The 26,619-nt window shown below is 33.5% G+C and overlaps 1 protein-coding gene across 2 annotated transcripts; it reads left to right on the top strand.

Moving 5' to 3' along the window:
* Positions 1-5,954: 5,954 nt before the first annotated feature.
* Positions 5,955-26,619, top strand: SULT1B1 (sulfotransferase family 1B member 1). 2 transcript variants are annotated; one of them, XM_039845366.1, is made up of 7 exons: positions 5,955-6,254; positions 6,533-6,661; positions 10,925-11,016; positions 12,693-12,819; positions 13,439-13,533; positions 17,432-17,612; positions 23,339-26,619. In XM_039845366.1, exons 1-7 carry the CDS (start codon positions 6,107-6,109, stop codon positions 23,449-23,451), a joined length of 885 nt encoding a protein of 294 aa, XP_039701300.1. In that variant the 5' UTR covers positions 5,955-6,106; the 3' UTR covers positions 23,452-26,619. The 2 variants fall into 2 exon arrangements, with proteins under 2 accessions (XP_039701300.1, XP_039701299.1); XM_039845365.1 differs by having other exon boundaries at positions 6,090-6,254; positions 10,919-11,016.

Below are 26,619 nucleotides of genomic sequence, written 5' to 3'. Positions count from 1 at the left end.
CAAGCTGTTTCATGAACAGTCTATTAATGCATGATTGATTCATTTTTCCAGTTTGTCTGGAACATAATTATTCATAGCACCTTGCTTATTTCCAAAGTGTTTTGGTTTCGATGATGACTTATAAGTGACCCTGTTCATAGGTATTTGCTTTTGCAACTCCAGACACACATCAACCTTTCTTAAAGTTATGATTGCAGATCCTCTAATAAGAGATGAAAGTAAACGTGACCCTTGGTATGCGGAGAGAAAAGGGGGCATAAATTGGTAATGGTACTAAAAATTGTCCATGGGTCAGTTTTTATTTTCTTTATAAATATAAGGATTTTTTAGAGAGGGAATATTGTTGATGATAACATCTTTATTATTATTTTACACGACACTCTAAATTTAATCTTAAACTTCTCATAATGTCCACAGTTTCTTCCAAGCCACTAATTTAATCTGTTTTGCTGCAATTTTCCCATGGGGGGAAAAAAAAAGTTAAGTTCATATTGAAGCAGTTGATTGAGCTTACATTCTTTAAAAAAATAAAAGGTCATTAGTATATTTTCTGAAGATTAATTAATTTATTATTTCAGAGATTTGTTCTTTATTTGGAACATTATTTTTCTTCATGGGAAAAAACTGACAATTCAGTCCAAATAAAGAAATCTCACCAAATTAATATCAGTATAGTACAGTGAATGTTCAATATTTTTCTCCTTAAAAAAAGTTTTGCTTTTGAAGGGATGTGACAATCTATGGAGCTGCCCCAAGAGGGGTAGCTGTCATGTCCCTTTCTCTCCGCCACTTCCTGTTGCAACCAGTAAAGGCTATTTGTACTATAAAAAAAAAAAAAAAAATAGAATCCTTTCTATGACATATTTCTTTTTATTTTATTTATTTATTTTCCCAAGGATCAGCGATTTAATGATTCACTCCACAGATCAGAGATCAAAAGTACAGAGGAGGAGTAGACTGGAGACAGAGCTCAGTTGTTCTACTCTCCTCCTCGGCTTTCCCAGATGATCTTTACAATTGCCTGGTACTAGAAGGGACGCTGTTCTCAAGCCCAGGTAAAATCAAGGCCCTGTGGCCGGTCATTGTGGAATGGAAGGCTTATAGGTTCCCCGATATACACAGACAAGGCCGTTCCTTCCATTGACGTGCTATGGTTGGGCAAGGGAGATAGTCAGACAAACTGCCCTCAGGAGGCAGGTTACACCTGACCAGGGGTTTGCATTCCAGGCTGGAAAAGGCCAAATAAAGCTTTATTATGGGTCCGGCAAAGCCTGAAGTCCAGGCAAAAGCTGGCTGGGTAGAGAAAAAATTGCAGGCTTTGGTAGGTCAGGAACCTATAAGCCTTCCATTCCACACTGACAAAGGACAGTTAAGGATGGTACATAGGCAGATGGCGAAGCTTGGAAAGACTACATGAAAGGCCTAATGGTGCAGCTGGAGCCAAACAGACATAACTGTATGTGATTCAGCACACATACTCACCCCCTTAAGAGATTCATATGTTTGTGATTGAGGATTCTTGATGCCATTTCTGTGCCATGTTTGGGACTGGTTGTGCGTGGTGTGGTTCTTGGACATGGCCATGTCAGCATGTGGAAGACTAAACTGGGCTTGTAGGCCAGACCTACCTTTGCTGCTCTGGTCAAAGCCCATGGCTCCAGAAGTGCCAGGGTCAGGAAGAGAAAGTGGTATTTCTTTTTAAACAAATCTGTTAAACATAATAAGACCAATATTTAGAAGCAGGCTATACAATGGATACCGGTACATTTTGTGTGCTGCTTTGATATAAATTGTTATTCATGGTATTTGATTTCTGCACAAAATATCATTACATTAGTACATAAGCTCATACACATTTATCAGTGTGTACACTTTTGTGAAAACAAATAAACAAATAAGAATAACAAGAGACGAATTATTGTATGGAAAATTTCCTTATCAGGGCTTCTTTACCCTTCATATATCTGACACAACAAATTGAGTTAATGGACACACCTTCCTCTTTGTTGCCCAAACAGCATGACCCATATCTACAACATTGGGCCTTGTCATTTTTTCCTTATGATCTTAAGCTGCATAAACTCATATTACAAGATAATTTTAAAGTTGGCTTCAACTAAGATAAGTGACTTTTAATATTTTTGTTAGAATTTGCTTTTTCTTGTGCAGACACAGAGAGGTTAAATTTGCAATTCCAATGAACAAAACTGATAAATTATTGAGTTTGGATATAAAGCCGAAAAAGTAAGGTTCTAGAGCCCGTACTCTTGCCCACTAGGCCCTTCCTGCTACTTTCGGTGTGCCTGCTGTGGTTTTGGATAGCTTCACTAATAGTGGCTGGAAAGTACCATTGTCTGTTATACTGATAAGTTTAAGAGAATCCACAGGTCTCCAAACTCTGCCTGATATCAGGTTGTCTAGATGTCCATTAATACCTTGCCTATTTCAATTTGTTTTTAATTAACACTGAAAAAAATAATTTTCAATCACAGATTTGTATACCCAATTGAAAATATAATTTCCTGAACTTTTGTTTTTGGCGGTCCACTGCTACAGGTGATAGAACTATACTGACCTTGTGTCTTTGGAACATCTTATCTGATTGTATGGGTAGCAGGAAGGTGAAGTGATTTGTGGGCACCAATGTCTTTAAGTGTCATCAAAAGGAAGAAAAAAGACTACCTTAGTCTACAGAGTCACAAAATCATACAAAAAATGAACAAACTAGCTTAGAGAATATCTCAGAAAAATCAAATGTTCCAGATTCTCAAAGAGAGCCAGACTAATTTTTACATTATGGATTTTTATGCTCTCCAGATTATTGTACCAGACATCCTGAGGACTGTGGATCCCCATAATTGAAATGAAATACCACTATACCATGTATACGTAAATATTTTTCCTTTGTGTTCTTTCTCACACACTTCTACCCTCCATACAAATTAAAAATTAAATGCTAGTTGGCCAAAAAAGAAAAAAAGAAAAAAATTAAAAATCTGTTGGCAATTGCAAGGTCTTTTAGAAACACAAATATGTCTTTAAAATTTCCTTAAAAATCTGTAATTAAGAATGTGCTCATTTCTTTCTGAGTTTTCTGACTTCCCCAGGCCTACGCAGATATAACCACTACAACAAAGACTTGATGATTGCAGCTGTATCTGAGTTTATGACAAATGACATTAACAAAAGGTTCAATACCAGAAACTAGATCATAAGAGAATCTTATAGGGTGGTTGAGGTGTGTGTGTGAAAGGAACAGAAGCATATTTCTTCTCTTCCACACACAAGCTTCTTATTTACTCCTTCTCTGTGTATCTGTGACTCAGCATAAAAAAAAAAAAAAATGTCGAGAGGTTGTAGAAATGATTAGAGTGATAGAAAACAAGTACATTCCGAAACCATTAGTTCAACCCTCTCTGTTTCTGCTGCCAAAATTTTTATTTCATCATCAGTATATGTTTGCTCTTTCCACGATATTGAGAACTCATGTTCTTTCGGATGAAAACACACACACACACCATGACTTTTCATCATGATCAAAATTAATAGAAGACATTCTTCTATACTGTAAAGAAGCAACAGTTTTCCATCCACTGACCTTTCATGTTCTTTCTCTATACATTTCTCTCAGATCTTTTGAAAGCCCCATGGGAACTTTCAAATCTAGGCAATCACTAACTTTGTTCCCTTGTGGCTATTACCCTGATCCATTTCCTTCTCAGTGCTTCCTGGCTCTGAGCAGGGCTTGCCTCTATGTGTATATATGTGTGTGTAGCTCAAACTTTTGATATCTTAACTGCCTGTGAAGTCGCTAACTACATTCAGATCATATCCTTGAACTTACTTTTTTCCCCTCCCTGGGCTCCCTAGCCCTGCTCTTCCAGCACTACCACCAGCTCCCAGGTTTCTTTCAGCAAGCGACAGCACCACTGACTAAAAATTTAAAAAGGGAATTAAATTGTCAGATAAAATTTACTTTTTAAATCTCTTTCCTTGAAGGTTTTGTCTTGCATTACAAAGGATTATGCCCTTTGAATGATTTCTGTTTTGAATATGTTTATAATTTGTATGTTTTTGCCTAATTCCAATTTTCCCACAGGAAACTCAGATATTGTTTATGCTATGCAGAATCTCTCAGAGTTCTCAATGACCACTTTTATTTTTCTAAAGCATGCCAGGATTGTCTTCTCATGAAACACTAAGCCTTGTAAGGAAGAAAGGAATCCACTTCAAGTCCTCGCTTCTCTGCTCCCATCTTCTCTGCACCCCTATACACACACACACACATGCACACTACTTTAAGGCATTTTCGAGAATATAGACTATATTGTTTATTATATTTATTTAAGTATCTGGGATTTGATATGTACCAAATAAAGCTGGACATTGTATAAGGTGAAATAAAAGAAAGAATTATTTTTTCTCATTAGAAGAATCATTCAATTTTAATGTCAGATGACTTGGTTTTCCCTAAGAGGGCCATTGTATTTCACTTTTCTCTCTTTTTCCATTAATCTTATTTAAATCTTATTTAATCTTATTTAAAATCAAGTTTTCAACATTTTAACTTTCAGTCTATGGCTTAACTTAAATAGCAAGACTTGCTGTGTCAGGTAGGCTATAATATATAACCACATAAATTATTATTTCCTTGTAGGATTTAAAAGATTTTTATGACCTAATTTTATATTGGAAAGTAAATATCATTTATAAAGCATCTTCCAAGATATCTAGTTCAATGACATTAGTTATGCCTTCCAGCTCTCCCCCTTATACCCATCTCCCCATATAATTCTGAACTTGTCATCATCCACTGGTCACAATGAAGCAATGCTAATTCAGGACTAATCCTCCGAGGTTCCTGAATTGGTTACACCCACTTCCCAGATGTGACTAGTATGTATTCAGAATCAGCTGCCTTATTTTCATATTGTTACTCATAGCCATTCTTTTCTGATATTTTTGCAGTGTGAGAGCTTTTTGTCAGAAGGAAGTTTGTTTTGTTTTTTGTTTTTTTTCAAAGAAAAAGTTCATTATAAACTGTGACTAAGATAAATTAGAGACACTTTTTGACTCTGGGTCAAGCCCACTCATGGTACACTTGCATTGTGACCAAGTGAGTAGAGCTGAGAGAACTAAATCTGTTTCTGAGTTGCCACTCACTTGTTTTGTGTCTTTAAGCAGACTCTGCATATAGTCATTATAACTGTATTAAATATGTTTAAAAAGTTGAGACAGAAAAAATATAATCATGATCTTCTAAAGATGAAAACTACAACGTCTGAGGAAAAAAAATGCTATTGAATGAGATTAACATCAGATTACACACTGCAGAAGAAAAGATTAATGAATAAGAAAGCATAGTATTAGATGTTATCCATAAAGAAATACAAAGAGAGAAAAAAGATTTTTAGAAATGAATAGTGCATCAGTGATCTATGGACAACTACATGGGACCTGGAATCTCAGAAGGAAGAAGGAGAGACAGAAAATACATTTGAAGGAACAATGACTATAAACCCACATATCTAAGAAGCTTGGTAAACCTGAAGCTCACACATACATATACACACCCATGAAAATAACCACACCAAGGCACATCATAATTCAATTGCTCAAAATCAGTGATAAAAAAAAAATCTCACAAGCAGAAAGAGAAAATAGGTGCATGATGTACAGAAAAACAATGGAAGAAAGACAATAGATTTCCTAAAAGGAAAAATGAGGTAAACTGAAATGTAATGAAGGATGGATTTATTTTGTTTTAAGTCCAGATACCTTTTAGCATATTTCTGTGACATGTGATTTTTAATTCAAAGTAGGATATGCAGTTCCATTCCTTTCCAAAGCTTCCACTAATGACCTTTGTTCTGCTTGTCACTGAGCCAGTTGCTGCTCTTGCAATCTACAGCTTTACAACCACAAAAACGCCCTTTGTATTTAGATCTCTGTGTGCTCAGTTAAAGGCTAATTTTACTTTGTGTCAAGTTACAATATTTTAAGGATAAAATTAGCTACTCAGCTTCTGATTTTTATTCTCTTTATTTCTCCATGATTTCATTGTCAGTAAATATTCTATTAACTACTTGCACAATCTGATACAAAAATGATTTCACCACAAGACGTGCTGAGAAAAAATTTGAAGATGGTCCACAGTTATCCCATTACCTATGCTTTTGCGAACAACTTGGAAAAGTGTGAACAGTTCCACAGCAGACCAGATGACATTGTGATAGCCACTTACCCCAAATCAGGTGAGTTTTGTGGCCTGAAAATGCAACTCTGACTTCTACCTTTGTTTCCTTAAAATCAACTCCTTTATAAAATCATTATCATCTTAAATAAAATTAGTATTTCTATTAGCCAGTCTAGCCATCTATTTCAAGTACATTAGAATGAGCATTTGGAGCATAGACAGGGAAACTGCAGAATTAAATTTCCAACAGAATGTATTAAGATGGCAGGCTTCCGACGAGTACTTTTTCCCTCAGATCCAGGTGACAGTTATAAAAAATGTTGCCTTTTGCCACAGGTACCACTTGGCTAAGTGAAATTGCGGACATGGTTCTAAATGATGGAGATGTTGAAAAATGTAAGAGAGATTTTATAACTGTTAAAGTTCCAATGTTGGAAATGGCTATCCCTGGACTAAGAACTTCAGGTAATTTTAAACCATCTGGGAATTATAATTTTATAATATTATTCACACAGCATATTAATTATTATATTTTTGATTTCCATTTAAAGAAAATAGAATAGATTTGGTAACATAAAATGGAAGTTTGAAAGTACAATAACTAAGGCATACAGAGAAACCGTAATTTTAGTCCATTACATATCCGGGTATAATCAAAAATGGAAGAATTTTGTAGAAAACAACAAAATTGGCTGTTAACATAAAAATTTGACTGAAAACATAAAAAATGGTTCTTATCTTTTATTGACTTTTTTGGTGTAAAATTTGGCAGATTAGAGCAATAAGCTCTTAATTTAAGACATTGTTATAGATAAATACATAAGTAAATAAGTACCAACTCCTCTTAAAACATAAAATTTATTATTAATACAATTCATATTTTATTCCACAAATAATTATTTAGTGTTCTAAAAATGATGTACTACAAATCAGTAGTTATAAAATAGTCAAGAGAATACACAACTGAACATAAGGAATACAGTAAATAATATTGTAATTACTATATATAGTGCCAGGTGGGTACTAGAGTAATTGGGAAAGATCACTTTGTAAATTATATAAATGTCTAACCACTATGCTGGACATCTGAAACTAATATAAAACAATATTGAATGTCAACTGTAACTGAAAATTAAAAAAAAAAATTTAAAGTATAATAAGCTAGATATAAAATGATTAGCAAATCAGATGTCTTTTCTCCAAGTTGCTTAAAATAATGTTGCAACATTAACTAAGTAAATAAACTAACAATATATATTATTATTAGTCTTATGTATCCAAGAACAGGGCTCTATGAAAGAGAACAATAAGAGAGTTTACTTTAGATTGGACAATTAAGGATATCTTCTCTGAACTGAGACCTATGGCCATGCACATAGTTGGAGAAAGCATATTTCAAGAAGGCGAAGTATTTATTATAAAGGTCTAGATTCAGAAAAGACATTGGTATAGTCCAGGGACTAAAAAACAGCTACTATAATAGCCAACAACAGGAATAACAATAAAAGAAGAGTAAAGTGAAATACAAAACAATTGACAACTAGACAGGGACAGATCGTGTAGGGCTTGCAATTCTTAAGAAATATATAGTTAACTAAGAGAGAATTAGAAAAGTAAGATGTCCTGTAGGCAAGTGAGAAGGGTGTAAGATGTTCATAGCAGCATTACTCATGGTGGCCAGGACATGGAAGCAACCGAAGTGTCCTAGATGATTGGATAAAGAAGCTATGGTATATATATACAATGGAATATTACTTAGCTATAAGAAGAGATGAAATATTGCCATTTGTGACAACATAGATGGACCTCGAGATAATCATGCTAAGCGAAATAAGCCAGACAGAAAAAACCAAAAACCACATGATATCACTTATATGTGAGATATAAACCTAAAAGCAACAAGCAAATATGACAAACAAACAGAGACTTATGGACATGGACAGTAGACTAGAGGTTACTAGAGGATAAGGGAAGAGGGTAGAGGGGTGAGGTAGATAGGGATAAAAGGGGTAAATATGTGATGACAGAAAATCTAACTCCGGTCAGTGAACACACAATGCAATATGTATAAGACATACTGTTGAATTGTACACTTGAAACATTGGATTTCGTTAACTAGTGTCAGCATAATAAATAATGGTGAAGAATTAAAGAAGTACAAATTAGTAGCTGATAGCTGGTCATGGGGATGGGAAGCATGGCATAGAGAATGTAGTCAGCAGTATTGTAATGGCTATGTGCAGAGCCAGAGGAAAGAGAAACGAGGCGGATTGTTCCATAAACTATATAAATGTCTAACCAATGTACTGTATACTTGAAACTAATAATAAAATTAAATTAAAAAAAGAAAAATCTACATTTAAGTGGACCCAAGCAAAAAATTAAAATAAATAAAATAATGATGATGATGATGATGATGATAAAAGTGAGGCCTGGTTTTCCAGTGCTGCTGGAAACCTGGGATAAGAAGAAGTATGGTGGTGAAATTGTATACCGGTTTAAAAGCAGAATCCAAATTCTCTCCCCTGCTGGAGCTAATTACTTATAGGCAGAGAAGAACCAACTGGGAGGATGTCATTCCTTCTGCATGGTTGCCAAAAGTCAGAGGACAGATGCTAAAACTTGGAACTAAAGGATTATTCTGGGGCAAGCAACCAAAATGAGTGCAAGAGTGAGTAAAGACTACAGAGCCATAGAAAAGTATAAAATAAAATTTAAAAAGTGATAGAATCAAAGTAATTGGGAGTCAGGGAGTTAGGTAGTATTGGTGGGAGACAGAGTATGTGAAGTTTATCAAGTGAAGGAGGATAAACTGACACTCAGATTTACTCTGGAGCCTGAATGTGAATACATTCATATTTGGGCATGTAAAAGGTTAATTTAAAGAACCTCATATGTAATTGCAAAACAATTACAAGACAGAAGAGGCCGAGAAATTTTTCAATGAAGTTGAGGGAAGGATGAGGAACAACAATATGGGGAAGACTTCATAAAAGAAACAGGAATAAAAGTTTGTGGCATGGCATTGAGGAATAGTGAGTGCAAGATTATGATTTCTCTCCACATGCTGAGTAAAGTGGCTGCAACTACCAGGTCAGTAGAAGCATTATGAGATACCTGGTGAAATTTTATAGATGTATAATTAATATTTCCATATAAAATTCAGGTTACTCAATTAAATTTGAAATACAAATAGCTATTTTATACAGTATAAGTTTCTCCCAAATAGCATGGGAAATATTTATACTAAAAGGTATCTTCTGTTAATCTGAAATTCAAATTTAACTGAGATTTTTACATCTCTATCTCCTAAGTCTGCCAACCCTATCTTCATTAATATTAAGGGGTTCTTCTTCTTAATACAATGATGTGTTGTGCACTACTCTCTACAGAACATTTGTTAGTGAACAAAATAAGCTACATCTCTGCTCTCATGGAATCTCTATTCTAGTGTCTGCGTTTAAGGGTGAACATAGGGAAGATGCATGGGAACTGACAATAAACAAATAAGTAAATTATGAAACAAAAATAAGTGCTATATATAACATTTTAGCAAGGTGTTTTAATAGACACTGAGTGGCTTTTAAACATATGTAATAAATTTTTGTAAGCAATTGAAGCATAAGATTGCTTTTAAAGAGTGAGTCATACAATTTTGGGCAGGTATACCTTCATATGCAAAAGGTGGAAAGATAATGTAGGATTAATAGGTAATCTAGAGGTTAGACTGGATATAAGTAATGTTGTAAAAAAGTATGCATAGAACTTTAAGATTTATTGGATGTGAAACCTGAAGGAGGAGACAATAATAATTGAGATAATAGGGGTTGGTGACTCTGTAAGGAATTGGCATCTTTAACAGATATATCTGGGATATGATAAAGGCTGCTGAGTCCATTAAAGGAATAGTAAATGAAAAGGGTTAGCCAGCTCTTCCTAGTCTATGTCAGAAATCATCTGAGTATGCCTTTACCTCAAAAGTGCCTTCAGACTGGCCAGGTCACTATGAAGCGAGATCCATGACCCTGGGTTCTTCTTGGCTCTAAATGTAGAAATAAATGGATTTCTGTCTTAGGCAAGTTCATATATCTTTTATCCAAAGACTTAATATGAAACCAAGTTCTACCACATACTAGTTGTCTGACTATGGAGAGTTCAGCTAACACCTAAAATTTACAGAACATTTTCATTTTGCATAGATATGTAATATATGACATGTAAAGAAAATAATGAAAATGCAGATACAACAGCTAATGCTATACAAAAATCATATCATCTATACTATAATGGCTGATGCAAAGCAATAGCTGATATGAGAATTACTAGTTATTGACATCTCTTTGACATGCAGGAAACATTTTCATAATTATTTATAATATGCACAGGTATTATAAAACTCTGAAGTGCTAAAGTTGGTATTATTACTCCTCATTTTGGAAGTGGAGAAAGCAAAACATAGAGACTAGGATACTTTCAAATGTCTCACAATGAGAATGTGATAGAGTTAGGATTTGAATCCAAGGCTAATCTCAGAATTTATGCCCTTAACCATTATCCAATATTGCCTCTTAGAATCCAGGTAAAAAATGTCTACGATTGGTTTAAAATTTCGCAGCATTATATACTGCTCAAAAATATTTTGAAAGTTTGGTCAAGAAAATCAGGAAATGCAGGCTCCTTAGAGACTCTAATATCTCTATATAACAGACTAAATTTTTCCAGGTTTAGAACAACTAGAGAAGAATCCATCACCTCGCCTTTTGAAGACACATCTACCAATTGATCTCCTTCCAAAGTCTTTCTGGCAGAACAACTGCAAGGTACTCTAAATTGCTATTCAATTTCTTTCTGTAACCCTATCCTTTTACTCTCTAAAGTAGTAAATGATTGCTCAAATGTTTGATTTACCTGCTACCTTGAGAACTGATCTCTATAAGAAAGGATTTTAATAAAAATGTTTAAATTACTTTAGTCGAAATCTCCATAATCATTTTCCAAAGTTATGTAGTAACAAGATTCTCATCTCAGCATAATAATTGTTACTATTAATCCCTAGCTATCCCTAGATATTTTGGCCTTCTCTGAAAATTCAATATAATGATGTCTATTTTTATTTGATTGTTTGGTAAAATTCTCCAGTGAAAAACTTATGCCTAGATATTTGTTTTGGAGGAACTTTTAAATCTGAAATTCAGTTTCTTCAATAGTTGTGGGGCTATTCAGATTATCTATTATCTATTTCATCTTAGCTGATTTTTGCAAGTTTGCAATGTGTGAGGAATTTTAAGTTGTTGAATTTTGTAATGAAAAGTTGTTCATAATATTCCTTTGTTATTCTCTCCTTTAACAGACTATTTTTTACAGATATTTTAGGTTCACAACAAAACTGAAAGGAAGGCAGAGATTTCCCATACAACCCTTGCCCTCACACATGCTTAGACTCCCCATGATCAACATCTCTGACCACAGTGGTACATTTGTTACAATTGATTAACCTACATTGACACATTATCACCCAAAGTCCATGATTTACATTAGAGTTTACTCTTGGTGTTGTACATTCCATGGACTTGAACAAATGTATGACATATATATTCACCATTATAGTACCATACAGAATAGTTTCACTGCCCTGAACATCTCTGTGCTTCACCTATTATCTTCCCTTTGCCCCAAACTTGGTAACCGCTGATCCTTTTATTGTCTCCATAGTTTTGCCTTTTCCAGAATGTCACAGAGTTGGAATCATATAGTACGTAGCTTTTACGAATTGTATTCTTTCACTTAGTAATACGCACTTAAGATTCTTCCGTGTCTTTTCATGGCTTGATAGCATATTTCTTTTTTCTGCTGAATCATATTCCATTGTCTGGAGGTTCCACAGTTTATTTACCCATTCATCTACTGAAGGACATCTTGGCTGCTTCCATGTTTTAGAAATTATGAGTAAAGCTGCTACAAATAACCATATGCACCTTATTTTGTGTGTACCTGATTTTTCAACTCCTTTGTGTAAATACCAAGCAGTACAATTGCTAAATTATATGGTATGAGTATGGTTTGTTTTATAAGAAACTGCCAAAGTGTCTTCCAAAGTTGCAGTACAATTTTGCATTCCCACCAGCAATGAGAGTTCCTGTCATTCTATATTCATAGTAGGATTTGCTGTTCTGAATTTTGATCATTCTAATAATTGTGGAGTGATGTCTCATTGTTGTTTTAATTTGCATTTCCCCGATGACATATGATGTGGAGCATCTTTTCATACTTTTATTTGTGTCTTCTCTCTCTTATTTTGTCAGTCTTGCTAGCTGTTTATCAATTTTACTGATTTTTTTTTAAAAGAGCCAACTTTTTGTTTGATTAATTTTCTCTAATATTTTCCTGTTTTTTCATTTCATGGACTTCAAATATTTTACTTTCCTTGACTATACATTTATTATTTTTTCTTTAATAAAATACCATCTATTTGGTTTTCTTTCTGCTTATCTTTCAGATGATTTATCTGGCTCGAAATGCCAAGGATGTTGCAGTCTCATATTACCATTTTGACTTAATGAATAATTTGCAACCTTTTCCCGGCACCTGGGAAGAATATCTGGAGAAATTCATTACTGGAAATGGTAGATAGGCCTTGGCTTAAAATTACTAAGTAATTTGTTATGTTTAACAATACCATTAACTATGATATCACTTTTCATTTCAAAATACTTATTTTCTAAGTCAGTAACAACTACATTCAAATACCATTTAAAAATTAAATAAAATATGTCTAATATTTTGCTATGGAATTCAGTATATAAAGATTGGTTTAATGAAAATATTCTCTAATCTCTTTTCGGTTGCTAGAAATCCAGTCTCGCTTTCTACTCACAGTAGAAATTCTTTACCTCACCTAAACTATTAATAAAATCTGTTATACTATTTGTAGTAGTTACTTAAATAGTTGATATGAGTACTTCATAAAAGAATAGTTTCCTTTTGTGTGAGGCTAAGTGTAACCTATTGGAAGTCAATGTATTTTTAGTTGAAATGTTTCCTTTGTAGTTTATATTTTTTACTTTTATTGTTTAATCTGCAAAGTTCATATTTTGCAGATTATATATATTTTTAAATTGACCTTATATTCTCAGTTTCCTTGATTACTAAATTCCACAAAACGTTTTATAATCTGACACTGTTTAGAAACAAATTTTTAATTTTATGAGTGATTATGGAAATGGACTGTCTTTCTGGTTTTAGTGGCCTATGGTTCCTGGTTTAATCATGTTAAGAGCTGGTGGAAGAAAAAAGAAGAACACCCAATACTTTTCTTGCACTATGAAGATATGAAAGAGGTAAAATAGTAGAAATTCATTCTGGATAATTCCACTACATCTTGGGACAAAAGGATTATATATTTTTTTCAACAATCTACGAAGTCCAAAATAACATGATTGTTTTGCCTTTACTCTATTTCACCATGCCTGCTTACCCAAATCTTGCTAAGATCATTTCTAATTGTTAAATCAATGACATCTTTCTTCCTCTTATCCTTTCAAACCATTATGTTTATTTTGAGCACATTTTCTTTTTGAAATTCTTACATTTAACAGGTTATCACACTCTCATGGTTTTCCTATAGATCTCTATCATTTAGCCATTTTTTAAAGCTGTTTGCTATATTTTGGTACTCATGTTCATGTCCACTATTGCCAAAACTATTTATATGCTAATGACTTCCCAAAACTCCATTTTAAATTTTCCCCCAAATTCAATCCCCTGCTTTTATTAAAATGACCCTCAAATTTAACATATTCAAAATAAAACTCATCTTACTTCTCTCTCTCCAATATATACTCCTTTTCTTCTTCTCTTCTATCTTTTTGTTAATGATATTCATCCATTGAGTTTTCAAAGCTTCAAAGTAAAGTGTCCTCATTGGCTCCCATATAGTGGATATGGTTCCACTATATCCTGAACATCCCATGATATCTTTCAAATGTGCCCTCCCCTTTACTTTCTTACTACCTCCCTCTTAGTCAGGGACTCATAAGCATTCATTTAGTTTCCCATATGAACTAACATTAGTTCAAATACTACTGCAAAGTTCCAGGCTTATTCTGGAGCTATTTTACTTAAATTAAGGAAAACACACACACACACACACACATACACACACACACACACACACACACAATACATGCATGTGCACACACACACTCATCTGGGAAATATGTGGAAACCAAGTTCCTCTAGTTCTAAAAGCTGGAGCATACAAATAAGACTCATTTTAGACTTTCAGATTCTTGATGGAAGGCATGATATATATCATTCTTATGACTACATCTACAATACCTAATATAGCGCCTATCACATAAATAAGGGTTCGATGGTAACTATCGTATGAATAATTGATTGTTTGAATGAATGAATAAGTAAATGAGTGAGCAATAATAACAAATATTTAAGTGACATCAATTCTACTTTGCATAACAGAAATCATGCCCCCAGTAAAATCTTTCTTGCTCCAAATATTCCTGAGAAACTCCAGATTATTTCTTACATCTTATTAAAAAGAATTCTCTGAGTTTTTCTGCATCACAGACCCCCAATCTCTATCATACTTGTTTACAGCCCGTAGAGACTCTGTGGTCTAAACCTTACCAGTGTTTAAGGCAAATAATACACAGTGACAAAAATAAAATGTTTTTTAAAATTTAAAAAAATTTTTCCCCCTGACTTTATTGAAATATAATGGAAAATCAGTTGCTTGTATTTATATTGTGCAATTCAATGAGTTTTTTTAAAAATTATAGTTAGCATACAATCATATATTAGTTTCAGTTGTACAGCATAGTGATTAGAGATCTATATATCTCATGAAATGGTCACTCCACTAAATCAAGTATCTCTCTTCTCTGTTACATATTATTTACAATATTGTTGACTATTTTCCTTATGCTACATTTTATATATCCATGTCTATTTTGTAACTATCCATTTGTACTTCTTAATCCCTTTACCCTTTTTCACGATCCCCCCTCCAACCTCTGCCCAACTAGTAGTCCTCAAAATATTCTGTTATCTATGAGTTTATTTCTGTTTTTGTAGTTTTTGTTTATTTTGTTCTTTAGATTCCACATGTACATGAAATCATGTGATATCTGTCTTTCTCTATCTGACTTACTTCGTTCAGCAAAATACCCTCTAGATCCATCAAGGCAATATCTTTTTCTATCCCCTTCCTCCTTTTAGTCTGTGTGTGTCTCTTAATCTGAAGTGAGTCTCTTGTAGGCAGAATTTCTAGGGTGTTGTTTTTATGAATGAGAGTTAAGTTCTGTACTCTTTACTTCCTGGATACCTGAGTAATAATTATTAGCTTTATGAAAGAGCAATTTTACCTTCTGAATATATTTCCTTTTCTCCACAGAATGGAAGAATACATTTCCTGGATGGGCTGGCACACAAATTCTAAATCATTCATCATGCTGTCCCCCACATGACACTCTCATGTCAGCTATTTCTCTTATTTAGCTGAGTTCCTCATTCAAATCAACTCATTCATATTGATTTATGGTCTGGCTGAACCAGACTTATAAGCACATCCAGATATTTTGAATCCCACTCAAATTGGCTACATACATCACACTTAAAAGACAATGTTTTTCCCCTGTCATGCAGTCATTTTTAGACAATGTTATATAAGAGGTTTAATATAACAATAGAACAAAATTATAATTACATATCAAGAATCAAATTCAAAGGGAAATCTAATAGTTTACATCAAGTTTATGAGTATCTGCATAAATTATCAACCAACTAGGTGAAAGAAATACAACAGAGGAAGATTCCATAGGAGTCAACACTCTGTACTTCTACTGGTTTATAGACTAACATCATAATTGATACTTTACCAGTGGCCAGATTCTCTCAAGACACTTTGAAACCCTATGAGAGTTTCATCATGCAGAAATTGTTCTCTATTTGCTTGTTCATTTATGTGTTTTCCTGGTACTGCTACTAACTTTTCTTTTGGCCTTTGCTCTACTATCATCATTTCTGAACTTTTACTCATCCTAATCACTGATATCTCTTAATTAGTCATCTCATTCTTCTCTCATTCAGGTCTGATTCATAAAATATTGCCATAACTTCCCTGCTAGGGAACTTTCTACCAAAACATACACTTGTGGTATATGCACACACATACACACATGTACACACACATACACAGAGTTAAAAAGACACATTATTAAATTCTGTTGCTTCCCTATGGAATTACAAATACAGTTCAAATTCTTCAGCAGGTTGTCTAAGGATGTTCTCAATTTTACCTCAGCTTATCTTTCCAGTTTTATAGCCTCTATTGCTCCTATGGAAGACTCATATGGAAGACTCAAACTTAACTCCAACCATTTGCTTTTGTTTTTCCATGAACACTCTATAAGACATTAATAACCTCCAAGAGTTTTAACTGTTTTCTCTATTGGAAACTCACTCTTCAACACCTCAAAAGACCATGTGTTTTGGTAAATTCTGGTTCATCTTTTTCAGCTTAGTTATCACCTCCTCAAACTCTTTCTAGATATATTCATGTAGATTTTAGTATATCTCCTAAAAAATTACAGCTATTAAGTTTATGTTATTAAAACCTGGAAAATAATCCATTTCTCAGATTTTGTTCTTTTTATTCTCAATAGCTAATGAATAATTTAGGTTTGATATCTTTGTACCTTCATTAGTTTATTTTTAATAATTTTTGTCCAAGCAAGGTCTAATAAGTATTTACGCTTGAAGTTGTCCATAAATTTATTATTTTGTTTTTAAGTATTCAAAACTATAAAGAAATTTTTATTAAAAATAGAAAAAAGTTACAGTAAGAATAGAAAGTATTGGGTCCTTAAAACAGGCACAGTTCAAATTTGATTATAAATCGAGCTTAAAATAACTGTTAAGATTGTTTTTCTCTACGTATTGTTAAGATTTAGCCCAAGGTTTGTTCTTGTACTTTGAAGGTAAACTGAAAATATAAAGTTTGAACAAACGAAATATTTCTACTCTGTTTTGGCTAAACATAAATTATTGATTTTTTTCATTTTTATGATTAACTTTTAAAAATTATTAATAGACCCAACCAAATATGTATTCAATATTCAGAATCAGCATTTTTAAAAGATTATAAATATCATATTTTTTATATTGTTAATGATTTGTTTACCATTTTCTGTGATATGTTTCTTTAACCATTAATAGAATCCAAAGCAGGAAATCAAGAAGATTACTAGATTTCTAGAGAAGAACCTGAATGATGAAATCTTGGATGATATCATCTATCACACTTCATTTGAAATGATGAAGAACAATCCTCTGGTGAATTATACACATCTATCAAACACAGTGTTGAATCACAGCAAATCCCCCTTTATGCGCAAAGGTGAACATTTTTCTGAGTTTAATTTCCCTTTTTACTTTCTTATGAATTACTCTAAAATAAGAATTAGTTTTGTGACTGCTACCAAATGTTGACTTTGAGTATTTGATACATATTTCTCCTTCTACTTACTAATATGCTAAATGGGAGAGATCTTGTCATTCTAATGTGTGTCAGTCTAAATTTATTTCTAAATCTTTACTCTTTATTTAAATTGGCATACGCTTCCTTCTCATCTTTAGTCGCTCAGTACAGTACCATCTTCTTTAAAGACTCCATATTATTTAGAAAACAGTGGTTACTTTGTTAATAAGGATTCACCAAGAGAATAGACTTTTTTTTTATCCTGTAGTAAGTTTTCGCTCCCTAAAAATACTGTCTGAGTTATAGGAAACATGGAATCTAAACTTAATTTTAAAAATGACAATACACAAATATGGCATTCAGTGCTGAAATACAGCTTTACTTTTATTGAAGCAAATCCTGTGTATTGTGGCTCTTGTTATGATTTCTGTCAAAATGTTTTATTAATGATAAAAATAATGCATTAACAGAATATTAACTTAAACAAATTTGAGGAGTTATCCACCTAATAATGCCACCTTCTATTTTCAATATTCTCTATTGAATTGGACAGAAAGGAGGAGAGTTTTGGTTGGTGCACTGGGAAGTAAACATAACCTTAGGAATGTATTCTGCTTAAAAACATAGATGAAAACTCAATTTTGAAAGAGTTATATAGTTAATTTTTTTCTGAAACATTTTTCTCCAAATTCGTTAAAATGGCAAATAGTTTTAGTGTTTTAAAATTATACTTTTTTATTTTCAAAAATACTACCTTTAACTTTTCAAAACTAACTCCTAGTATAAGAGCCTAAAGCAAATTTTTCATTGTAACTGATGCATTACAAGTTTGAACAAAGAAGACTAATACACACACTTTTTTAGTGGAAGACTCAGAAAAAAATCTTTATTAAACAAGACAAATTTTCATTATGCTAGATCATTGAATGTTAATTACCAGGAGAATTTTATCCAAAGTTATATGAAAGTTGATACCACGCATGATATCTCATTAGGGTATAGAAGTAGAAAAGATAAGGTTGAATATCTGAATTCAATATCTGAATTCCATGGTTTTTCTAACTTCAACCTAAAAAAAGTACGTGCCGGTCTAATAAGAAAGACTGTCTTTACGTGCACTCCAGAAATGATAATAACATGTCCTTTGTGTCAGATTGAGCTGGGATTTACAACTTCCTGAATCTATGACTTTCAATATATTGATTAATCTGCCAAAACTCTGGTTACATCACTGAATATGGAGAAAATACTAACACCTATGGCATAAGTGTTTTGGGAGGATGATGGTAAATAATATACAAGAACTTAGAATATTCTCCTGATCATAAATAATACATATAAAAGTAGTAAGTCTTATTAGTTTATTTATTTATTTATTTTAATTTATTTTTTTTAATTGAAAAAATTATTTAAATTTTTTTCTCCGTCTACCTCCCACCTCTCCCCTCTCCCCTACCCTCAGGTAACCACTAGTCCATTGTCCATGTCCATGAGTCTCTGTTTGTTTGTTCTGTTCCTTTGTTGCTTTTTTAAGTTTATTGGGGTAACATTGGTTAATACAATTATATAATTTTCAGGTGTACATTATAATTTGACATCTATATATTGTGTGATTGCCACCGAGAGTCCAGTTTCCTTCAGCTACCATATATTTGATCCCCACTTCACCCTCTCCCAAGCTCCCTATATTTGACCCCCTTTACCCTGTCTACCTCTTCCCTCCTCCCCCACCATCTCCCCTCTGGTAACCACTAGTCCATTGTCCATGTCCCTGAGTCTCTGCTTGTCCTGTTCATTTGTTGCTTTTAGGTTTATATCCCACATATAAGTGATATCATGTGATTTTCAACTTTTTCGGTCTGGCTTATTTCGCTTAGCATGATTATCTCGAGGTCCATCTAGGTTGTCTCAAATGGCAGTATTTTATCTCTTCTTATGGCTGAGTAGTATTCCATTGCATATATGTACCACAGCTTCTTTAGCCAATCATCTATCATAGGACACTTTGGTTGCTTCCATGTCCTGGCCACTGAACAGTGCTGCTATGAACATCGGTGTGCAAATATCTTTTCAGACATGAGTTTTCAAGTCTTTGGGATAAATACCCAGTAGAGAGATTGCTGGATCATATGCTAGATCAATTCTTAGTGTTTTGAGGAAACTCCATACTGTTTTCCATAGTGACTGTACTAATTTGCAGTCCCACCAGCAGTGTATGAGGGTTCCTATTTCTCCACATCCTCTCCAGCATTTGTTATTACTTGTCCTGTTGATTATAGCTATTCTAACAGGTGTGAGATGGTATCTCATTGTGGTTTTGAGTTGCATTTTCCTAATAGCTAGCAATGTTGAGCATCTTTTCATATATTTATTGACCATTTGTATGTCCTTTAGGGAGAAATGTCTGCTCAGGTCCTCTGCCCATTTCTTGGTTAGATCATTTGTTTTTTTGTTGTTATTGAGTAGTATGAGTTCTTTGTATATTTTGGATATTAGGCCCTTATCGGAAGTGTTGCTTGCAAATATATTTTCCCATTCGGATGATTATTTCTTTACCTTGTTGACAATTTCTTTTGCTGAGCAGAAGCTTTTTAGTTTGATGTAGTCTCATTCATTTATTTTAGCTTTTACTTCCCTTGCCTTTGAGGTCAAATTCATAAAATCCTCTTTAAGTCCAGGGTCCTTGAGTTTAGTTTCTATGTTTTTGTCTATGCATTTTGTTTATTCCGGTCTTATATTCCGGTTCTTAATCCATTTTGAGTTAATTTTGGTGTGTGGTGATAGAAAACAATCTAGTTTCATTCTTTTGCAGGTGGTTTTCCAGTTTTCCCAGCACCATTTATTGAAGAGGCTTTCCTTTCTCCATAGTATATTTTTGGCTCTTTTGTCGGAAGTTATTTGCCCATATAAATTTGGGTTTACCTCTGGACTCTCAATTCTGTTCCACTGGTCTGTGTGTCTGTTTTTCTGCCAATCCCATGCTGTTTTGATTACTGTCACTTTGTAATTTAATTTGAAGTCGAGCAGAGTGATGCCTCCAGCCTCATTCTTTCTTCTCAGGCTGGCTTTGGCAATTCGGGGTCTTTTGTGCTTCCATACAGATCTGATGATTTTTTATTCTATTTCTTTAAAAAATGTTGATCGGATTTTGATGGAGATTGCATTAAATCTGTATAATGCTTTAGATAATAAGATCATTTTAACTATGTTGATTCTTCCAATCCAAGAACACAGAATATCTTTCCATTTCTTTGTATTTTCTGTGATTTCTTTTAATACAGTCTTATATTTTTCATTATATAGGTACTTCATTAGATTTATTCCTAGGCATTTTATTCTTTTTGTTGCAATTTCAAAAGGAATTATTTTTTCCACTTCTTTTTCTTACACTTCATTATTAGAATATAGGAACACTATAGATTTTTGAACATTAATTTTGTATCCAGAAACTTTACTGTATTTGCTTATTGTTTCTAGTAGTGTTCTTGTAGAGTCATTAGGGTTTTCTATATAGAGAATCTTGTCATCCACAAATAGTGACAAATAGTTACAGTTTGACTTCTTTGTTTCCTATTTGGATGCCTTTTATATCTTTCTCTTGACTGATTGCACTCGCTAAGACCTCTAGTGTTATATTGAATAACAGTGGCAATAGTGGAATAACAGACTTGTCTTGTTGTTGATCTTAGAAGGTTTTTAGTTTTTCACCATTAAGTATAATGTTGACTGAGGGTTTTTTATATATGGCCTTTATTTTATTAAGGCATTTTTCTTCTATACCAATTTATTATTTTGATCATAAATGGATGCTGTATTTTGTCGAAGGCTTTTTCTGCACCTATTGATATAATCATATGATTCTTATTTTTTAATTTGTTTATGTAGTATATCTTCTTAATCTATTTGTGTATGTTGAACCATCCCTGTGCCTCTGGGATGAAGCCCACGTGACCCTGGTGTATAATCTTTTTAATATGTTACTGTATTCGGTTCACTAGTATCTTAATTAGAAATTTTGCATCTGTGTTCATGAGAGATATTGGTCTATAGTTTTCGTTTTTTGTGTTATCTTTACCAGGTTTTGGTATCAAGGTAATATTGATCTTATAAAATGAGTTGGGAAGTATTGCTTCCTCTTTGATTTTTTGTAAGAGTTTGAGGAGAATAGGTATTAAATCTTCTTTGAATGTTTGGTGGAATTCACTGGCAAAAGTCTTAGTTTAAATAGTTCATGATTCATCTATCCATTTATTCGTGTATGTATTCAATAAATATTTAAAGAATACTCACTTGTTAATTTACATATAAGAAAGTTCTTCATGAACACCTATATTCAGCACGTATTCTCTAGATCTGGAATGTGCAAGGTTTAATGACACATGAATCTGCCTCAAGAAACTCATAATTTAATGCAAGAGTCATGCTGTAAATTGAAACTAAAAAGGGCCTGATGTGAAATATGACAAAAGGTTCAGGACTAGAGGCACTCAGTCTTGAAGGATGCCATGCTGGATAAACCAATGTCAATTTAGTCACACAATATTGAAGGTAGAGTGAGGATAGATGATGTCCAATGTTTACATACCTCAAATTGCCACAAAACAGAAAAATCTGGACTTTGATCAGAATTTATTTTATCAAAAAAGTTTTTATACATTTCTTACTGTTGTGAAGTAAATGTGTTTGCATGTGCTATATGATTTATACTCAAATAGGTTATTGTAATAATTTATATATGACTCTTTATTGTTTAAATCTGGGCTGTTTTTAATGGCATCTTTACAGATGTACTATCCTAAATATACACTACCTCCATCTGGTAAACACAGAACAAAGTATAAAAACCAGGGAAACAAACTTGTTTAAGGAATTTTTGTTTTAATAGGATTTGAAATCTTTATCAAATCATCACGGGTTAATATAACTTGCAATTCAATAAGATATATTTAATATCTCACAATACAGCAAAAGTTATTCTTTCCCTTCAGGCACATTGGCAGTTTATTGAAATTTAATTTATAAGCAAGCATTCAAGTATGAGATTAAATAAATTTATATTGGAAAAGTTTTTATTTTGTAAAGATTATTCAGAAATGTTGTATGTTTGATGCTATTCTTATCTAAAATGTAAATATAGTATATGTCTAGTGAATTCAGAAATAACAAGTATCCTACAAGTATCATATCATCCTCATTTATGCATTCTGGGAAAATGATACTTATCAGCTTTCTATTTCATGGTTTGCTTGTGCTCATGACCAGTCCTTTGTACAGTTTCCAAAAGTAACTCATGAAATAAAATATGCCCCAACCACTTCCAGGGTCCAGTGGTAACCCCATGACCCAGGATAATTAGAAACACTAAAAGAATCTCTTTTAAGAAACTATTGTACAGCCTATAAATTCAGGCAACAAAATTAAACCTTCTCAGAATGTCTCTTTAAATGTCAGATTCTGTTTAGTTATAAGGCAACTTTCTAGATGGGTGGCATTAGCAGTCAAAGAGAAATGACATTTTAAAGTATTCAAATACAAGGAAATTCTTTCTTTACCGTTTCTAACTTTTTCTTTTGGTATATACTAGCTTTCCCTTCATAATGGAAATATTTTATTTCTTCATATGTTTTCATATTTGTTATTTTTAGGGACTACAGGTGACTGGAAGAATTACTTCACAGTGGCACAAAATGAGAAATTTGATGCCATTTATAAGAAGGAAATGTCTGGCAGTGCACTTCAGTTCCGCACAGAAATTTAAAGAGCCTGCGCTACAAATCTGAAAGAACTGACCTGTAATCTGCTGAAACAAGAGCAGTTATAACTTGACTTGGCTTTATAAAGGAGAAAATGCGCTTTTAAAACTTTGATTTTTTTCAGCGTCATTAATCAGTTTCCAGTTTTGCTCCTGACTCTGAGCTTCCAAATTCCCTAAAGTTAGGGCTAATTGTTATCTTTTCATAGGCTATCCCTGCCTTTTTCTATACTAGTACTAACAAGACAGTATTTTCCCTACCCAATCTCTATATATTTTGGCTTATAATAAAGTTCCCCTCCCTATCAACAGGACCTAGAAATGCTGTTTGCACTCTGACTGTATTTCCTAGTTCTGCCACAATTTCCTTTTGCTGAAAACTTGACCCAGGACATTCTGTTCCATTGCTGCCTTCTGGATTTCAAGTTGTTCCTTGAGTCATGGCTTATCTTCTTGCAGTATCTCTATTTTGATAACACCGTTCATGTCCCAAATCATGTGGTTCGGAATTTGGAAATGTTTATATCACTAATCTGAGTATCCAGATTTCTAATCGTTGCATATCTAATTTCTGAGTTTCCAAGGGCGAATGATCTACATTAGTCTCCTTCGGGCTCTTCCTTGGGAACTGGAGCTCTATTTTGAGGGCCTGAAGTGAGGGCTGGAACTTGATTCCTGTTGAGTCCTTCCCAGACTGCAGTAGCCTCTTCTGAACTGCAGAGAATCACCTACTGCCGTGTCCTGGTCCCCATTTGGGAACTTCAACTATTTCATCTTCTGTCAGAAAAGATTTTGATCTCTTAATAGCACCTTCGGTACTCCCAAATAAGATCATAGCTGCTGCTAAAATGTCCTAACCTGGTACCTAAGGGAGACTCTCTAAGCTGAATCTCCACTCTGCCCTCCAGACCTATGTCCCTTTTAACTAGTATCTCACACTATGCCTCTCAACCTGGGCTGTTCGATACATGCTTCTTTGGAACATTAGTTTCTCAACTGCAATTTTACTTTAGGGTAGTTTTTCTATCTCCTTGTACAGCAAGATCTTTTGCCTGCATAAATCATATCTGCGTATGTCAAATTCAATGCCAAGCCCAGGTTCCCAAACTCAAGTTTGGTTTGACTGCCTTGGGCCCTTACTCATTCTGAAGAGGAATTCTGACCCATTACAGTTCCGCTAAACCATAACTGACATTGCTAAGATAATATGGGTTATAATATTTTGCTGTCACAGGTGAATCTCTGCTGTCAGCCTCTATAGCTGGACTAGCTCCTCCAGTTTGCAACTTTTCTCTTCCCCAACCCAGGATCCAGTGCCTTCTAGGACTGCTATATCTATGATTCTGAAGATAGTTGTTCTGATACACTTATTATCATTTGTGTTATAAATTATTTCAAGGAATGAAACTTGTGCGTACGTTCTTTAAAAACATGTTTAATAGTAGTTAATCTTGAGTACCAAGGGGTATTGTGAACTAGATTTAGCTTTCTAGAAAATTCTTGCCAACAAGGAAGTAAAGCCATTCATGTATCCATCTGCTTCATTACCTTTCTTAATTAGTTAATGTAGTATGGACTTCTGATACTATAGTCATTTTTGAAAAAAATTAAATATCTCTGAACTAGTCTTTATTGGCTGCATTAAATGCCTTCTCTAGCAGGACGAAATAATTTCCACTTTCCTTAGTTTTCCTTTCCGAAAATAAGGATCCATAACTGGACTTCATTCAAAAAATTTGAGTGAGCTTTAACCATGCCGCAGATATTTTTCTAGGCACTGGAGGTAGAGTAGAGAAAAAGTAGAATTTAGATTTTCCTTTATGTTTCTTACAGATTGTTGCCTCTTATTCATTTTTATTTCTCTGATTCAGATGCCAGTACCCTGGTTCACTTTCTCATCAGTTGATGTTTTCTTTACCGCACACAGTAGCACTCTTACTAGAATTCCAGTTTCAAAAGTACTTGATATCCTTTGAAATCATTCAGAAAACTGTCACCAAATTAATTTTCCTAAAACAATGAATTTATCATTATTTCTCCTTTTCAAAAGTCATCAGAATAATTGTCAAACAAACCACTTAGAATAATCTTTTTATTTTTCTCTAACCAAAGCACATGATGTAGAGAGTGACAGCAAATATCTGGCAATAATGTGATTACTCCCTCATCCACACACCTCACTAATCAATCAAGGACTGTTTCCCTAGAAGCCAAAGTGTAGCTTAAAAAACCTTTTCATTATAGCATTCAAAGCATGTACTAGCACTTTAGAGCAGGTACCTATTGCGAATCTTTCTCATTATCGATAAAAATGAAAGAGTAAAAAGATTCCCATGGGAACAGTATCTTGGATTGTTCTTTAATGCGATTCTTAAACTTTAGAAAACCAAGTAAACAAGAGTTTAGTTTTCTCATCTGTAAAATTAAGTAATTAGTTTTTGTTTCTTCCACATTCTAAAATTCTAGGCTACATTTGCTTCCTGTTTCCTGAAAACAGTAATTCAATGTTTTCACATGTGTAAACATATACACGTGTGTGTATATAAATACATACATACATGTACATATGTATACTTATCTCATTGGTTCTGTTTCTCTGATGAATAGAGTACGTATACTGAACTTTATTGCTATTCTATGCTTTCATGAAAGTTTTGGACCAAGTCATTTGATCACTCACAGTTATTGTATAAGTGTTGTGAGCTTCCAATAAGTTAGAAGTATACAAGGTTATATGATTCTTCTCCCATAACTCTTTCATCGAGTAGTGTGAAACAGTACCACAAAACATTCTACCTTATATGCCAATAGCTATTAGCAAGGAGGCAAAAATATAGCCACATATCCTAGTTCTCTGCTCTATTAGCCACTCTAAAATACCTTTCATGAAAGATGTTCCTGAATGAGATGGAAAACGGTACTTAACAGTAGTGGGAATTAAGTGATCAGTTCAAACTTATAACTCTAGGGCATCATTCCAGTTGTCTAGCAATCTTAAAAGTTTAGCTTATAGTGTCTCCAAAATAATTTTGAAAAATTATGTACCATCTCACACATTTAAATTCATGTTTGATTGAATAGCCAGGTAACATAGACTAGCAAAGTTCATTCTAAACTTTTTTGTATTACAGGCTTAAATAATAGTAGAGGATATAATTTACAGCGTCCAGAAAT

This window comes from Pteropus medius, unplaced genomic scaffold, assembly GCF_902729225.1.
Source record: "Pteropus medius unplaced genomic scaffold, Ma_sr-lr_union100, whole genome shotgun sequence".
NCBI classification, from domain to species: Eukaryota; Metazoa; Chordata; class Mammalia; order Chiroptera; family Pteropodidae; genus Pteropus; species Pteropus medius.
The sequence above is the reverse complement of the archived record's forward strand: the minus strand, read 5'-3'. Positions and strand labels throughout refer to the sequence as shown.

Coding starts and splice junctions, on each gene's coding strand:
- SULT1B1 (XM_039845365.1), top strand. CDS start 6,107: ATGATTTCACCACAAGACGTGCTGAGAAAAAATTTGAAGATGGTCCAC. Junction 6,662..10,918: donor CCCTGGACTAAGAACTTCAG/GTAATTTTAAAC, acceptor AAATTTTTCCAG/GTTTAGAACAACTAGAGAAG. Junction 13,534..17,431: donor ACTATGAAGATATGAAAGAG/GTAAAATAGTAG, acceptor AACCATTAATAG/AATCCAAAGCAGGAAATCAA.